Source organism: Aulonocara stuartgranti (genome assembly GCF_965226115.1).
Source record: "Aulonocara stuartgranti genome assembly, chromosome: 19".
Classification (NCBI taxonomy): domain Eukaryota; kingdom Metazoa; phylum Chordata; class Actinopteri; order Cichliformes; family Cichlidae; genus Aulonocara; species Aulonocara stuartgranti.
In genome coordinates this window covers 875,818-893,351 of record NC_138955.1, presented here as the reverse complement: position 1 = coordinate 893,351, position 17,534 = coordinate 875,818, and the positions used below count along the sequence as shown (strand labels likewise).

Here is a 17,534-nt window from a genome sequence, read left to right as displayed (position 1 = left end):
GGGAGGGAGAGAGTGGGAAGCAGGGAACTAGAGAAGGCAGTACTCGGGTTAAGAGCAAGGGGGGGTCAAATGCACCCGTGGAAGTGACTGGGCGACCTCAAGGGCCACCATGGTTCAAGGGCAAAGGGAGGCTCTCCCCCCCACACACACCACACACCACACACCACACACCACACACCACACACACACACCACACACACACACACCACACACACACACCACACACACACACACACACCACACACCACACACACACACCACACACCACACACACACACACACACACACGAGTGAAAAGTGGAAGGAGAGGGTGTGAAGCCGTTGGCAGGCACGCTTTGATCTGTCGGTGTGGAGAGATATCCGGCTCCCCTCGGATCAGAGTGCTCCTGTGCACACTGAAGCAGGCCCCCTTTGGTGGGTGATTGACGGCTGCGTGGCTGAGGGACTGAATAATCCACTCTAATAAGATGTAGGAAATGGACCTCCAGCGTTTTCTCTGATCCAGACGTCGGGACCACATTGACAGCTTCTCTGCAACAGAACAGCTGGGAACCAGAACGCAAATTGTTACCTTGTTAGGTGGAAGTAGTCGCTGGCCAAAATTGTTAACATTACCTGTGCAAGTTTAATACACGAGACATTCAACTGATAAAAAAAAGAAAGAAATCTGTTCTAAAGACATTTTTGCAGACCTTTTTTTGTTTGGTTTTTAATGTGTTTTGATAATCAGAAGTGCCTTTTTAGTTCCATTGGTTTCAGTATAATTAAGACAAGGACAAAGCACCAGATTCTCCTGCACTGAGCAGCTCACACCAAAACAATCAGGATGAATAAGCAGCCGTGTAGTCCAGCAGAAACGCATGTAAACTAGATTTTATGATGTTCAGCTTTCTTCTTTTGGGTCAAATAAGTGTCATAAGTTTTGTAAATTTCAGCAGGTTTAGCTGATGTGGTATGTTGTGTAGTTTATGATGGCAAATGTTTGCAAACTTTAGCTTAAATTTGCAGCATAAATTGCTGATATTAGTTTTCGACTGATTGACGCGTCTCCTCTGTGGCCACGGCAACTGAGTAGCGCATTTCAGAGGAGCAGGTCGTGCACAGACCTTCTCGGCTGACAGCGACCAGACAACCATGAGCTGATCCAAAAGCAGTGTTGACCGTACCCACTTCTACGTGCATCACTAAGCTATAAACCTACGACACGGTCTCTTTCTGTGATCGTTTCATTTTGCCTTCTGTTTACACACTCGAACGTACAAAAACCTTTTAAACGATTGCCTGTTGCATTCACTTCCTATCTGCTCCGGCATCCTTTGTTTTTCCTTAGTGCACCATCTACTGCCCACCTCAAACTCATTAGTTGGCTGTTGGTGGTTCTAGCTGTGAGCTCTGAGGTTAAGCAGTTTCAGGCTTTCCTTTCTTTGCCGTGCTGACGGGCTTCGTCCCCCAGTTCGCTTGTCCACGACAAGAGGGGGGAAAGGAGCTTCGGCGTACACTCAGCATCTGCGGTCTCAGACTCAAGTGTGCTCAGCCTGGCCACACTCCCAGCTTTACTACCTCAAGCTAATATTGTAAATTAGGTGTATAATTCAGTTAAATGGCAACTGAGTTATGCACTTCACTTGTTTTGTTTGTTTTTTTAATGTCATTCTTTGTTTTACTGGTTTGGGAAATCTTTTTCTGTCAAATATGAATATAGGCTCTATAAAGCTGCCACAAATGTAATGTTCCATTATTCAGCCTGTAAGTAAATTAAAGGGCTGTTGTGGGTCTGTTCTTTATAACACCGACTGCTTCTGTTATCTTTTCCAGCTGTTCTTAATGTGGACAATTCTGTGGTGGATTTGGAGACAATTGAGGCTTTATATGAAAACGTAAGTAGCGTGTGTGTGACATTTAAATGTCTAAACAAAAGTTTCTAAAGTTTTCACAAGTTTAAAATAAAACTAGATAACATCTACATCAGGGGAAATTATCATTCGACTCCCTGCTGAATTTGTACGTTTTCTCTAATTTTTTTTTTCTGTTAGCTTCATTTTAATGGCGAGATACAGAATATCAATATTTCCCCCACTATATATGGTGTTACCGAAGCAAATAAGGTTTCTATACAGATGCATCTTAAAATCTTCTCTAACAAAAAGTTGAATCACGTATATTTCATCACAGTATTGAGCCACATCTTTGTAATGACCTTTGCATTGTCTCTCCATAGAGGGCCACCAGTGACGAGATGGAAAAGATAACGAGACATTATGAGACATCCAAAGAAGACGAAGTGAAACTGCTGGACAAACCTGAACAGTAAGATTTTGTTTTGAATCAGGTCTCACCAATTTGATTATGTGTGAAAGGATACAGAGATATAGAGCTATGGATATCTATCTCAGGGCTTCGTCATTAGTTTCTGCACAAAGTGTGCATTTTTACATAGCCTTTGCGTACGTGCAAAAATGTGCATTAATGGACACTGCTTCAGTAGTTTTTGTCAGGGTTAAGCAGTCCAGCCAGTTAACGAGGCCTGGATCCAGCGGTGCCATTCAGCCTGGCCTTCCTATTTCCATGTTTGACCAGAGCTGTCACTATAGCCTCCTGAGTCATCCCTACTCAGTGTCTACCTCCATCAGCAGGGTCTAATCACACAGGATGTTACCACTCCACTCCGCTCCCCTCCGACACGGCACTGTTTACATAAGTCGTCCCGCATCAGGCCAGAGCTACCTTTGATCAGTCTCCGTGCGCCGCTCGCCGCTTTCCTCCACCCGACCCCGCGGACCTTTCAAACCCAGCCGAGCAGCGCGGCTCATGACTAGCAGCTGCCTGCCTGCGAACAGCAACGTTGACTCAGTCAGCCTGCGTGGGGAAGCTGGGCCTGCCAAGGATCCAAAATAGTTCTTCCTGTTAGACGTTTTGTTTAATTCTGTCATAACACATCCCATACTCTTCCACCTCCTTCTCATCCTCTCTCTGCCCCTCCTCCCCTTTTGTTTTTCAGGTTTCTCTATGAACTCTCTCAAATTCCGGACTTTGCGAGCCGAGCCCGATGCATCATCTTCCAGTCGGTATTCCTCGACACCGTCTCTTCTATACGTCGCAAGGTGGAGATCATCTCCAACGTCAGCAAAGTAAGAACGTCACGACAACAAACTGCTTAAAAAGTGTCCGCCTACAAGAACTAACCCCAAACAAACTGTGTTTGTCAATGTCAGGAGTTGCTTGATTGCAACAGTTTGCGGGATATAATAGGTCTCGTTCTGGCCTTTGGGAACTATATGAATGGAGGGAACAGGACGAGAGGGCAGGCTGATGGCTTTGGGCTGGAGATCCTCCCCAAGCTAAAGGACGTCAAGAGCCGGGTAAAACCGTTAAAGGCTCTAAAGTCTTATAAAAGTAGAGTAATATCCTAGTGAGCTGATTCATGCCCTTTACCTTAATTGTCTGTTTTGCTGTTTTCTTTCTTCAGGACAATCGCATGAACTTGGTGGATTACGTGGTTTTATACTACTTGCGTAATTTTGATGAGGTAAATTAATCATTTTAAAAAAAATAAAGTTTAACAGCTTTTAAATGTCTCCTAAGTAACACGTTGCTTCATTATTGCAGCATGCTGGTACGGAAAAGAGTGTGTTCCCTCTGCCAGAGCCACAGAACGTCTTCCAGGCTTCTCAGGTTAAGTTTGATGACCTCGCCAAAGACCTCCGAAAACTCAAGAAAGATCTGACCGGTACGACGTGCCCCACTCGTATAAGCGGGTTCATTTCTACCACATTGAATTTATTGCTTAGGTTATCTTTGTTCCCCAGTAAATCAGTCAGCGTAATTGTATACATTACCATCTTTCACCAGAGCAGTTTAAATGTAAATGCACATCCCGTGGACTCTCCCCTCCCTCTGCAGGGAGGTTTCTGGGTTTATTCAGGACCTCGAATGGCCCGAGGGAGCCTTTCCCAATTCCCAGATATTGTATCTTAACAACCGTGTCATCATAACACGACAGGCTTTCCTGTTACAGGACTAGTGGCAAGACATTTGGCATCTTTATATCTTTGTCTGTGCAGCATTTAAAGCTAGAGTAAAACCCAAAAAACAAATTCCAGGTCACTGAGGATACATCAGAGGGACAATAGGGGGATTAAAAATTAAATACACTTTTGATGTTCTGTGCTGGTAGTGTCCTGGGCGCCGAGCCACTCAGTAACCCAGCCAAGCAGCCAGTTAGTCTTGGCCAGGGCCACACGGAGGTTAAAGGCGATGCCCCCCGGTGCCCCTTGTGTCTGTCGTTATTTAAATCAACCAATAATACGGCATATGAAAGCAATTAGATATGCTCCACAGCTCTCCCCTGCGTCTTTCAGATTGCTGTTAAAGCCCTCTCCTCTCTGACCCGAGGGAAAAATACAAAGAGTCTACTAAAGTACCCAGACCCACCTCAAGCTGTCACTCATTTATTAGGAAAAATGGAAGACCTGAAGACAATAAATGCAACACGAGGGCCTTCGTATTTGATCTCTGCTGCAACGCAGTCTGGCACAGTAGTCCTTAGGGGTATTTGCATCACAGGGCAAGCCCTGGATTCTGGATGTTTGCTGAGCTCCACCTATGACTCCCACCATTTTTATCCTCTCCAGCCGCCAGGAATAAATATTTATGCCAGGCTATTATAAACCAGCCAAAAGAAAGCAACTGGTCTTAATTATAAAGCTAACACAGATCACTTCCATCCACATCGAGAGCACTGCCTGACACTGAGAAGCTAACATCGGATCACGCTTTGGTTTACTCGCACTGTTTGACTTTGGCGAGCAGAGCAGCCCACCCCTCAGGTGGTGACTGCAGTGGTCGCCGGTGTCTTGCCCTGCAGCCTTGGGTCAGAGGCAAGGAGTTGTGATGCTGAGAGTGAGAACTTCATCCCTGCTGAGCTTAGTCCACCTCCGTGGGCCATGGGCACATTTAGGATACTGTATGTTTCTGAGCTTTTGAGCTGAGTTGCTCCGGAGAGGGCTTGCCGTCCACTTGGCTGCCCTCTTCTTCACTGGCTTGTGCAGAAACGTGATCCTCTTTTGATGGGGCTTCCTGTTTGGGAAGAGGGTGATGACCTTTTCTGTGCTGCTCTCAGAGGGAGAGGGATGAGTGAGAGGCCATAAGGACTTAAACCTACTGTAGGACTCGGAGCTCCCAGTGAGACAAACCATGCTGTGGTTAATTTGTGCATCAGTCTTTAGAACTCGGCACTAAAGATTAAGTTTATCATTAAAATTTGGCACAACTCAAAGTTCTTAAGTCTTCCCAGAATTCCTTTTCCCTTCTCGACCAGCGGCTACCTACTAAAAGATCTCTTTAACGGCCACATAATTGAACCAGACAGATGGGAAGGGATGCAACCAAATGAAATGGGATCAAATAAAAAGAAACAGTCAGAGCTCATTTGCTGCTCAGGGGAGTTTAGTGTTTCACAGAAGTCCCGGCCTAGGTTAGGCATTCATCACTGTGGCAAATCAGACAGTGTCCCGATTTTAAATGGCCTTTTAATGTCAGGTTCAGGCTGGGCCTTTAGCCTGAGGCCTGTTTTACGATGGAGCCTCAGCTTGGAACAGAATGAGTGAATTCTGTTGACCAAACAAGGCAAAAATTACTCTAAAATCGGATCCTTTTTTATGTTGGTTGATTTGTTGCAAGTAATCGTGCGATTTTCTAGCTTTTTGAATACGAATAAATTTGTCAGCACATTGCAGAATGGCTGCATAGACCCGGATAACCCCAGGTCCATATGTCACATACCCAAAGAGCTAAAAAATGGATGGATGCATTTGAAATGTAAAGTTTGTCTATATCTGTAAAGATATAGACAAAAGCACCTTTTCCTTTTAATGCATCTTGAAGCCATATTTCAGTGCTGCTGCTGATATTCAAAGTCCTGCCTGAAGCTTCTACCTGTCAGTGCTGTATTTCCAGCAAAAAAGGGAGAAGAGTTGTAGTTAGGTGGATATGAGTTGATTTATGAGGGATGGAAAGGAGAGAGAACGCCTTACCCTACGGCAGTCTCCTGGCTGGCCTTGCTGAGAGGTGATAGCATTTTTCATCCCATAGAAAGGAGAGCTGGATACTGACAGACCACTGGAACTAAAGATAATTGGAGATCAGTGAGAGAATTCACTTTCCAGGTATAAATAACTAGAATGTGCCACGGCTGGAGCACTGGACTGGTTTAACCTCCTGGGGGGAAAAAAGAGTGCAGCAAAGTTTATGAAGTTCACTGTTACATTCTGAATATAACTTACATTAAAATGTGATGTGATGTGGGAACTGGGATTTAAAGGGCAGAGCTGTTGTTGTCTGGACAGAGAGCCCAACAAAGCAAAGAGTAAAAATCCTGTTTTTATGTTCTACTACATCCTCCCAATGCTGGCTCTGTAAATTGTGTATGGTGCGCATGTATATATGCAGTACCTCTGATGGTAATTCACATTATTATTATTTAAATTTAATTAGTTTATTCAGCGTCCTTTTAAATGAGAAGTCTTATTTAAGAAGATATTATTAGGTACACCTATAAGAAACCATTTAAAGTACATTAAATAGGTGCTGTAAATTTCAGTGCGTACTTTAAAATAAATTTCTTTCATTATACTTTTTTACTAAAGATTAAAAAATGCATTTGTAATGCAAGAAGACTATTAATTTACATTAATTTACAGAGCTGATTAAGTCGTCTATTACTCCATTATCTTTAAAAAAAAACTTGCATGCAAACATTAAGATTAGTTTTTTTACTTAAGCTTAATTTTTGTACGTATTTGCGATTAGCTCACTTACACTCACGTTACCATTAACAGAAGTTTGGCTTTATTTTTCTGGCCTGATGGCGTCAGTCATTTGCTTGCAGGAGAGTCCTCCTCCTGAATGCACTTTTTTCCAAAAAATGTATTATCACTCCAAGACAATGTCTCAAACCCGAGCCCTGGGCTTTTATTCTTTACAGCTGTTGTGTTTTTGTGGGCTTCCTCCTTGCGGCCTTTGCTGTCTGGACCACATTTGGAAGCGAGCCGCCTCTAAATTGTAGACTTGCTGTTTTGAACACTTTTTTTTAATGGGTCTTTTTGAGTCGGGGGATTTTTGTTAAGGAAACGTGGTTTGTTCAAACAGGATATTTTGGTTGTCATGTTTGTGTGCTTGCTGAGTTCTGTCTTTTTATTTGAATAACTGCTGGCTCCCACTTTTAAATAGAGCCCTGGATTCCAGAACGAGCGGCTGTTGACGTAGTTGCGTCTCAGTTTTAATGCTGGGATGTCGTGCTTCCTGTCTCGTTTAATAAGACACCCAGTAAATAAAACCAAGCAATAGAGCGGGTTTACCGGACTACAGGTGCGGCAGCTCCGCATGCAAACGCACGAGAGCCAAACTGAGATGTTAAAGCGGCGACACAGTGAAGTTAGACTGCGGCCAGACCTGTTAATGCTCTTGTTCTGTTGCAGAACTATTTAGCTATGCTGTCATAAGCAAGTTTAGGTATTTATTGCTGCCATTAATGACTTACAGGTTGAAGGATTGTGCAAAGTTCTTTTTGCCAGGCGTCTGTGTGTGTGTGTAGTTACAGTTGAGAGGAAATGGAACACGCTCACTCACGGCTGTTTCCTCTGAACTTGTGTGAGTTGGATCATTTGGCACGGCAGAGGGGGGGGGGCATCCACAAACAGCAAACACATCTGCTCCGCTCACACATGTGGCCAGCGCTGAAGGTAGAATACAAATGAAATGGTCACCATTGTGTAAACTAGTTTTAAATAAACCTCGACAATATGCAAACTGGCATGTGCCTGATGCGTAAATCGAGGCGCGGGGTGGGAAATCTGAGGATGGGTGAGAAAACTGGTTTAAATGTGGAACTAGAGGACAAAATAAAAGCGCAGCTTTGTGCTTACTGTAAGCACTCGTTTAAGGCCAAATATTACAGGCAAAAACATCTATGCATTACACTCTGAATATTTGTATTTTATAAAGATGAAAAAACGGTGCATTCGTATATCTGTACCTCTCACTTTAGGCCCTTCTTTCATCTCTTTTTTCTTTCTTTGTTCTTTCCTTCTTCTAGCGTGTGAGAAGGATGTGCAGAAAGTCTGCGCTAACTCATCAGAAGAACACCTGCAGCCTTTCAAGGACAAGATGGAGGGATTCGTCTGTGCTGGTGGGTGAAGTTAACATGTTCCTGTTTATCTAAAACAAGGAAAGAAATGTTCCTTATTTTTCTTCTCTTTGTAGTTTTACTCTTAAGTGCCATGATCATGTAAATACGTGTGGATTTGATGTTTTTTCTGAGGAATGTCTCATTTCACATGGCTGCTTTTACCTATAAGAATCCTCCAAAAATAATGTCCACAGTCTTCATTATCAACACTAAATATTTGCCAAAACATAACACAAAGATTACTATTTAAATTAGTACAATTACTATTGTGATGTGCGTGTAAACCTTGGCTTTCCTTTCCAAATGTTCAGCAGTAACCATTTCCTGCTGCTGTTAAATTAAGATGAGGGATACGTTGTTTAATCTTTCCCGCTCCCTTTAAATGACACTGAAGTCCTTTCCCTCCAATAGCCATAATGGATGTTTGCCCTCACTCGTGCTCATGAGTGGGCCTGGCTCATGTGAAGGTGTTTTAAAAAATAAAACAATCATTTGGAGAGATGATTTACAACCAGTGAGATGGCTGCAAAACCGAGCTCCGGGAGACAGAAAGGCCCCGTTTTCACCCTGACACACAGCATGAGTCCTTTTTAAAACGGGGAGCTGTAATTATGTTTTGTTTTTTGGGGTTTTTTGCTACGTCAGACAGTCAGCTCGTTGGTAGAGAACCCGTCTCCTGGTGAACGTGGGTGTTTTTGTTCTTGCTGAGAAGGGGCGTCTCGGTGCCCTGTAAGACAGCATGAGGACAGGAGTCTACAGGCCTGTAGAAGAGATCACGTTGCGTTTAACATGGGTCCTATGTACTCGTGGGTTCCATAAAGCTGGCAGGACATCCTTAGCTGTGGCCTAATAAAGCCGACTCGCCTCGGTGGATCACTCTTAGGGACCAGGAGCAGATCTGCACTGACAAACTCGGACCATCTTGTCTCCTTTCTGACCCACGCATTAGCAAAGTCCTCTAGTGTTCGCTTGTCAAACTCATTTTACACAATGGGCCACATATAGCTCACTTAAGTGGGCCGAAGCAGTAAAACTCCACTTTTTGACGGTGTAAAGAGTTTAACTGCACATTTTAATGCTTCAGATTTCTTAATATAAGAATAAGCTGTGCAATTTCATCTCCGTCTATGTGATAAACCAAATTCTGCTGTAAATAAAATAAATCTCTCAGCACGACTCTTCAAGCTTAGAAATGACAAAATTAATGTGTAAAACTGCAGAAATAGTTCTGGTATATTATTGCACAAACTATGCTGGAATTGTATTAATTTCCAGAAAATTTATTATGGTATTCACTGTGGATCCACTTAAAAAAAACATACGTTTCTACAGTAGATGGTGAAAAAACTGAAACTTTTTTGTCATTAAGTGGTTCATTAATCATTACTTAATTACTTTGGCATAGTATAAATGTCTGTGTGGGAGGTCTTTATCAGTAGAAAAAGATGTAAAACTAAAAAGTCCAAAATGTATACCCCCCTCCACATTTTCCGAGGCTATCCAGTGGATTGGAGTGGACCTAATGTTTGATATCCCTGCTTTAGGGTGATGAGAATTCCTGGAAATGACCCAAAAGGAAGAGTGTAGGGAAATCCACCACATCTGATTTAAACCACTTTCGCTAACTGAAGTGAGGCAACAGTGGTAGCTTTAATATTGTGATCACATCCTTAGGCCTGGTGGTGCCTGCATAAATGGATACTGTGGTTCTAGAAACTGAGCAGTGAGCCAGCTGAGCCCTCTTGTCTCAAAGGCTTTCTACCTGAACGGCAGTATGTAACCATAATTACGAGACTTCCATTAAAAATAAACAATTCTCCATTGCTCTTATCCTGTAACCTTTATCCTCTGGAATTTGCTTGTTCTTTTATTTTAATTTCTCCGTCATATGTCCAACCTTAAATTTTATATTTATTTCATCCTGTATACTGATTTTCTGGAATATGCCTCGGTTTGTTTCCTTTGTTTAATCTTAAAATAAAAATCCAGGTTACGCTTTTTCTTTTTAAACACATCTAATCAACCACTTTTTTTTCTTTGCCGTTTTATTGGACGCTCTGAAACCTCTGGGGATACTGACACTGGCATATTTTTCATGTTGAATATACACCGTGACTAATTGAAAACAAATTCCTGCGCCTTTTTTCATTTTTTTTATCTCGGCTTGCGTAAATCTCGTTTCACCGTCTCTCCTCGGAAAATGCGTGTGTATCATCACCTCCTCGCGCTTCCTTTGTTGTTAGTGAGTCAGTAACCAAAACTCCACTCGCTCAGACTGCCTGTGAATTACGTAGATGAAGTGAAATTTGCGCTTAACAACTGTCCAAGGAGCCACTTCTAATCTAAAGTCTTTGAGATGTGTCTCTGTTCTGTTAGTGGAGTTGTTCAGGGGTGAAAAGGGGTGTTTGGTTTGTTTTTATATCTCCAGCATCCCCTCTCAGACTGCTCTACATCTCTTTGTCATCTGGCTGCGAGGTAAAGCGGCAGTTTGGAAAAGTGTGTCAGAGTTTTAAAGCCTCGCTTTATTGTCCTTCTCAGCATGCGCGTCTCATAACTTTCTAGTTAGCGACTAGTGGTTTCATGTTTGCACGGGGGAGCGGAGGAAGAGAAACTTCACACATCCTCTCCCTCTCTGAGCCAATCTCTCTCTCGCTCTCCCTGAACCCTCCCTCCCGACTCCTATGCCACCTCTGCAAAGTCGCACCAGAGGGGTACCTCAGGCGCCAGCCTGACCCCCACTGAGACTAACGCCATTGGTCACGGCCCCACTCCTCTCCCCCCCCCCCCACCACCTCCCTTTATCCCAGACATTGCCACCCCCCCTTCATTAGGTTTACCTTAACCCTCTTGCCCACATACATGTTTAAAAAAAAAAAAAAAAAGAGAGAGAGATGAAAAGTAAACCGGGTGGTTGATCGAAGGCTTTAGTTCACCTTCTCCCAGAAGACCCCCAAACCTGCCTTTGAACAATTTTTTGGAGACTCCCCCCTCTTAAATCTTCAAGTAGGAAAGGTCCCCCATCATTGTAAAAAGGATGAATCTGGAAAAATGCTATAAATCTGAGATCACAGGCACTCTCTGGCCCTAGATAAATTCTTGCACCTCGGCCTGGCCCGCCGCACACATCTGCCTTGCATTTAGACACTTTTACATGGCAGGAGTCCACAGGAGCCTCCAGTTCCCAAGCCTCTCCGCTCAGCCCTCCACCCCGGCTTCAGCACTGCATCGACAACACACACACAGACACGCACACCTCAGCAAACGGACCACCATCCTGAGGCTGAGGTGAGGGACGTGGGGACTCGCGTGCACAAACACACAGAAGTAATGTCAGACTTTACAAAGTGCTTAACAGTTGCTTGGATAACATGCTCACCGTCAGTGACATCTCAACCCCCACAGCCCTTCTTCTTCTCCCCTCAGCTTTGAGGATGATTAATGAACACAGCGCCCCCCTCTGGAGTCCGCTTTTAATGAAACATTTGGTTAGCAGTGTCTACACAAGCCTCATATTTTGCCCCATGACCTGTCTGAATGTTTTCTTTCTGTGTTTTTTGCAGCTCAAAAGGAGCATTCTGCTGAAGAGGACCAACTTAATGCATCACAGAAGAGGTGGGAAATGCACTGTAACAGCTACAAGCTAATAAATGTTGGAGGAAAAGTTACACTGGAACAAACAAAAAATCATATTTTCCCATCAACACAGGGAAGTTTGCCAAGTGTTAGTGATTGCAGGCGCCACACAGCTGTGAGTAATGTAGCAAGCCTCAATATGAGGAGATAAAGTTTGTGGTATCTGATAACTAATGCTTTCTATGCATATAGCTGTATGCACATATTAAGGATTCTGCAAAGATGCACCAGTCTCGGCATGTAAGCACTTTGATGAGTGAGGCGGCCATTCGTTGGACAGGTATAAGATGATGCATATTTCACATTTATTGTTGAAGATTGGGCACACATTCATACGTGCACAAGGAGAGATTATTTGAGTTATTTATCTTTAAGACAGTTAAGCAACATGTCTTGGGCTTATCACCCACGTACTTTCACTGGATCCTCTGTGCTTCCTCCCTTGCAGTTCCAATCATTCTTATCTGCCATGTTTTGTGCAGAAGACTCCTGAGAGTTTTCTGAGAGGCATCTGATTTATAGGCGCGAGACCCACCGGCAGCTGCTGAGCTCACCGTCCGAGAGAAATCATATCTGGAACGTATCATATTGGAAAAAGATGGTGGAGCAGACAAACAAAGCAAATAGATTATTTTTTACCGTGTTTGGATAGCGAGCGGGATTGTTTGCTTTATATCGTAACTCGCCCGCTTCCAAAATAAATCAAGAAAAGTGCATAAAGGAGAAAGCGAAAGGCTCCGGACGCGAGTAAATGTAAACTATAAACAATTAGAAAGTTGATTGCTTTGGACAACACTAACTCAGCAAATGGCCCCGAGCTGTTCTGTTTCATGTTGCTGCTTTGAGCCAAGATAATCACCGAGAGAATGGCTACACCTCTCCTCCTCCCCGGCCCCACCCTCGCCATATAGCGATGTTTCTGTTGAACCAGGCGCGCGTGCCTTTGTCTGCACCCCCCTTGTGAATGAGTGACACCACTGTAATGAAGGTGTTGAACTTGGAGGGGAATATTGATCAAAAGGGCCCCGCAGCTGACAGCACCTTTAGCTTTAATGAAGTTTTCCTTTAATTTCATCTAAAGAGGGGGCTGGCTGACTGGTGCTAGGTAGAGCGAGAGGGAGGCAGGGGTCTTTCTCGGGTTCCCACAGAGCCACCTCGTAAAAGTGACACGCCGTTGATGAATATGGGCGTCAGAGGGCTCTCTGGGCCCTGGGTGGGCTCTCACATCTGTGCTGGATGAGGGATCCTCACACAAAGGCATAACAGCAGCAGTGTTGAGATTATGGCTTGTGTTAATAAAAGAAATAGACAACACATCCTTAGTGCTACCTAATACCTCAGTCTAGACCTCATGAGGATTCAGAGTTTAAACGCCTCTGAGTTGAAGCTCGCACGCACACACACACAGCAGGCATCGACTGGGAAATGTGAATTAGGATTTTGACAAGAATTGGGGCTAGATGTCAAACCTGAGCATGATTTCACAGAAGATGTTACTGTTAACGGTCACCGAGCCTCCATGTCGGCCTCGTATGTTTCCGGCTTGTCCTTTGCCCTCTCCCGTCCTCGAGAGCGCAACCTTTCGGAAGCGTCATGAGTACAAGTACATTTCTTCAAATTTGGCACACGGACCCACTTGGCCTCAAATGTGAACCGAGTGCATTTTGTTAATCAAAGTCACTGTGACCTCAGAAAAAAACACATTTTTGGCTGTAATGCAAGAACTCTTGCAGCAATTATGAAACAATTTCAAGCAAATGTCCAGTTGGATGAAGTGATGATGCCATGACATTTTAGTCAAGTGGCCAATACTGACCGCTATAACTCAGCAGAGGGCTGGATTGTGTCCATATTTCATATTTGGCCTGATACGTAATTGGTGGAAGTTTTTCACCCAGTTCACGGCTCAGGTGGCTGACAGATCTTCTATGTTTCGTGGCTTAAGATGTGTAGAATCTTCTGTCATGGCTACAACGTTGAGCTTTTATTAACCAGGCTTGTGAACACATGTTATTTGTTTCTCTCAGTGACCTAATGTGTCGATACAGTAGACATACAGCAGAACAAGAACAAACAACCCTCATCGGAGAGCAGTCAGATCAATTACTTTGTACATTTTGTTAGATCGCACATCACAATCTGTCCCCTCTCCTTAGACCGTCTCCTGAGATGAGTCACAGCTCACATTCATTGGTGATGATGGTTCATCTGTTATTTGGACTTTATTGCTTCTTGTCGCTTTTTGTTAAAGGGGGAAAAAGAGATATCTTTCAATATAATATAACCATGTTTGATGCACATAATCATTGTCATACTTGCATATACATACATTTTATTAACAGCGATGCAGCTGCATAACAGCTGTCATCAGTTATGAGGCTTTAGTTTGAGTTTCTTTTTTTAATGTAACCTTTATTTAAACAAGATGGTTTTGAGAATTCGCACATATAAAATTATAAACCAAATGTATCATCGACACACATGCAGTTCTGTGCAGAAACTTTGGCCACCCTTCATTTCTTTTTGCTTTCAAGGAAGCAGACTTGGAATTCCATCTTTAGGCACTTTGTAAACAGCAGCCTGTTGCAAAAACACATCATTTGCTTTTATTTCTTTAATTTGTCAAAAAGATAAAACAGTTTGACAGACATAAAATAGTATTTGTGCACCACCAACATGGTCATTAGCAAAGAGCTGTTAGCTTAACTCATTCACTGCCAGGGTTTTTGAGCATTTTTACTCATTTTTGAAGAGCCACAGAAAACTGTGTGTTATGATCATATAAACGCTGAACCTACCAAAATGAAGAACAGACTCTCTTCTTCCATCCAAAAAAAAAGCTTGTTTCTACCATTTTCCATTCTTTAGTAATCAGCTGTAGAAGAGAGGTGGGTTCCACCAAAAATGCCTGTTTTGACCACAAAAAGGGAGAAAACGAGCTTTTTGTGAAAAATACATTTCAAGCAGTCTGATGTTCACTGACAAGCTGCCCGAGGTTGTATTCTAGCCCCTCCCATTGAAAAACGTAATTGACATCTATAGACGTCAATGGCAGTGAATGAGTTAAGTGTGTCGTTAAAAAAATTTTGAGGAAACTCTCGGCATTACAAGCATGCCTACATAGAAGAAACAAAGGAACTCTATCAGTAATGGTTTGACCCAGACCGCCACATTATTGAGACAGCGTGGGATCATTTTGATAGAGAATGAAAGAAAAGGTAGACGATATCCAAAGAAGCACTTTGAATGTCCTTCAAGAAGCCTGAAGACTGCTTAAAGAAATGACAAGGAAGCTTCCTGACAGAGGCTGTGGGTTGAATAAACACTGACTTTCAAGCTCATTGGAATTGTACAGCAACTGTTTTTGCCCTATATACTGCATTTGCTCCCTAGTATGCCTTTTATACATTTAAAAAAAGTCAACAGACTTAATGAAGACCCAATAAAACCACTTATAGAGTAAACAATCATGTATGCTAGACAGCCTAGACGCCTGAAATGTGATTGGAGCACAGCAAAAAGTTGCAACATTTGAGCAGCTTAACAGTTAAAATAGCACACACAAAAAGATGCAATGGCTTGTGAGTTTTTAATGAAGTAACTTAAAACTAATTTAGCAAAAATTTTTGGTTTTTTTTTTCCTCTCATCTGTCCATAGTGAGCGCTGAAGCCTTTTCCTCAACATGCACTCCTAATTTGTCTGCTTCGTGTTTGGGCTCCACTGAGGTTTTCTGGTTCTGTCCTCAGTTCCGTCTCATTAAGCCTCCTTCTTCCCCATCATGCTCAATTTCATTTGGCCCAAGTGCCAACTCTGTAGTCATTGTGCAGTTATGGTTTTGCTGCTGTTAGTTGGTATATTACTCTACTCCGTCATTACATATGAAAAGATGGCCTCCGCTTTGTGCCTCTGCTGAATCAGCCAACAACACGGGGGTTTACGCCTGTAATCTTTTTGCTGCCAAAACATAGGAATGCAGAGTTGCCTGTCTAAATACTTTGCTGATTCTCACGTCTGTTCATGGTTTTGTAATGGGTCTTTTTTTATAGCTGTCAGTGAGGAATGCTGAGCTGTGGGCGCTGCAGTAAAACCCTCTCACGGCAATGGCATCATAGCGTGGATTACTGACATGTCGTCATATGTGCAAAAGTGAAATCAGCCTGCGATGGCAAAATGAACAAAGGTCCGCTTGATTTTGTTTGTTTTCTAGGTATGTGCGAGAGTGTTTGCATCTGTTTTGAGTGAGGCTTTGTGTATCGGCTTGTTTCTGCTTGCTCATGAGGCTAAAAAGAAAAGCTTGTTGCTCTGATTAAGTGCACGCTTTTGACATGATGACCCAGGGTCAAGAGACGAGCCGGTGGAGAAGAGACCCAGTTCGTCATGCCAGAGCAGACAACAAAGCTGCCTGTGACAGCACGTCTGTTTTGGTCAATCTAAACATCTTGGAACATTTTCTTCTTCTAGCTGCTTCTTTAGATTACAGGATGATCTACAGCGCTCTCCTGTTTTTGTGCATCCCAGCAAAAATGACGCATCACTTGGAAATGGGAAGCAGACTCATGCAAAAACTTTTCTTTCTTTTTTTCCAAACTTGTAGCTGGCCGTCTGGTCACCATATTGTGCACCATTTGACTCCAAGTGAACTTGTCTCAGATTAGTGTCGCACAAAAGCCACCTAGCATCTGGAGGTCAGAGCGTATTTGGGCGTCAGTGGGACAGGAGAGCATCCCTTGAATCATGGCTCCCTTTTATCAACCCCCCTTTTTTGGACAGGCACAGGCCAGAAAATGTCTTTCATGTTTGGGTTAGAGAAGGGGGAATCTGAAGCAGCAGGCTGCTTTTCTTGCCTCGTGTGTGCCGCTGAGAGCCTTGCGAAGACTTCAGATTTGGTTACAATTGAATTAAGCTGAGGAGCTGGCCTTAAACAGTGTTGTAGCTCAGTGAGTAGAAACACCCTCAAAAATCCAGACTACATTTATTCCTCTGATTTGTCTTTGTGTTTTTATGCGTGCATTCCCGTCTTTGATTTGTCTGCCAGTGAACATGTTTTTGTGGTTGTGAGTTCCATAGTAGCGTGTGTGTGTGTCGTGTGTATACTTGTTTAAATGTGTTTCTAGGACCACTATACTTGTAGGGACCAACAGTCACTTGTCGGGACAAAATGCTGAGCTCACAAATTTGAAGGCATGTTTGAGGCTCAAAATATGGTTTTACAGCTGAAGTTACATTTAAGTTATGGTTAGAGTTAGGCATTCATTTCTGGTGGTTAAGGTAGGAGGCTGGGAAAAGCATATGTGAATTTAAAGTCCTCACTAATATGTGAAAACGTACGTGTTTGTGAGAGAGACAGAAGGTGTGTTTGGAGGAATAGGAGCCTGTTCTTGGCTGTCTTCATCTCTTCTGGCAGTCTTCCCATGCAGGCTGTGGAGGTCAATGTGATAATGGAGCCGCCGCTACTGGCTCTCCCCTGTGGCCCAGCAGGGTGGACGCTCTCCTTCCAGCTCTGTTTCTCACCTCTCCTGCTGACTCTAAATCCATCATTTTCTCTCTACATTTTACTATTTTAAACTCTTTTTCCTCTCTCGCTCTCTCTGGTTTCACGGGTTTACATACCGTAACTGCCTTGTACTTTCTAATGTTGTTTAAAATCCAGATTAGTTCACAAAAACATACTTTCAGTCAAAATCTGAGATTATTTATGTGTGATAAGACAACACT

At 43.2% G+C, this 17,534-nt stretch overlaps 1 protein-coding gene across 1 annotated transcript in view; it reads left to right on the top strand.

Annotated features, from left to right (window-relative positions):
- The window catches only part of LOC309695997 (formin-1-like), a 48,904-nt gene that overhangs the window by 27,860 nt on the left and 3,510 nt on the right, over positions 1 to 17,534 (top strand). The window contains exons 9-16 of the mRNA XM_082517025.1: positions 1,816 to 1,877; positions 2,219 to 2,307; positions 2,999 to 3,128; positions 3,213 to 3,359; positions 3,467 to 3,526; positions 3,607 to 3,727; positions 8,093 to 8,185; positions 11,746 to 11,797. Coding sequence (XP_082373151.1) covers positions 1,816 to 1,877; positions 2,219 to 2,307; positions 2,999 to 3,128; positions 3,213 to 3,359; positions 3,467 to 3,526; positions 3,607 to 3,727; positions 8,093 to 8,185; positions 11,746 to 11,797 — 754 coding nt within the window. The remainder of the gene's footprint in view (positions 1 to 1,815; positions 1,878 to 2,218; positions 2,308 to 2,998; positions 3,129 to 3,212; positions 3,360 to 3,466; positions 3,527 to 3,606; positions 3,728 to 8,092; positions 8,186 to 11,745; positions 11,798 to 17,534) is intronic.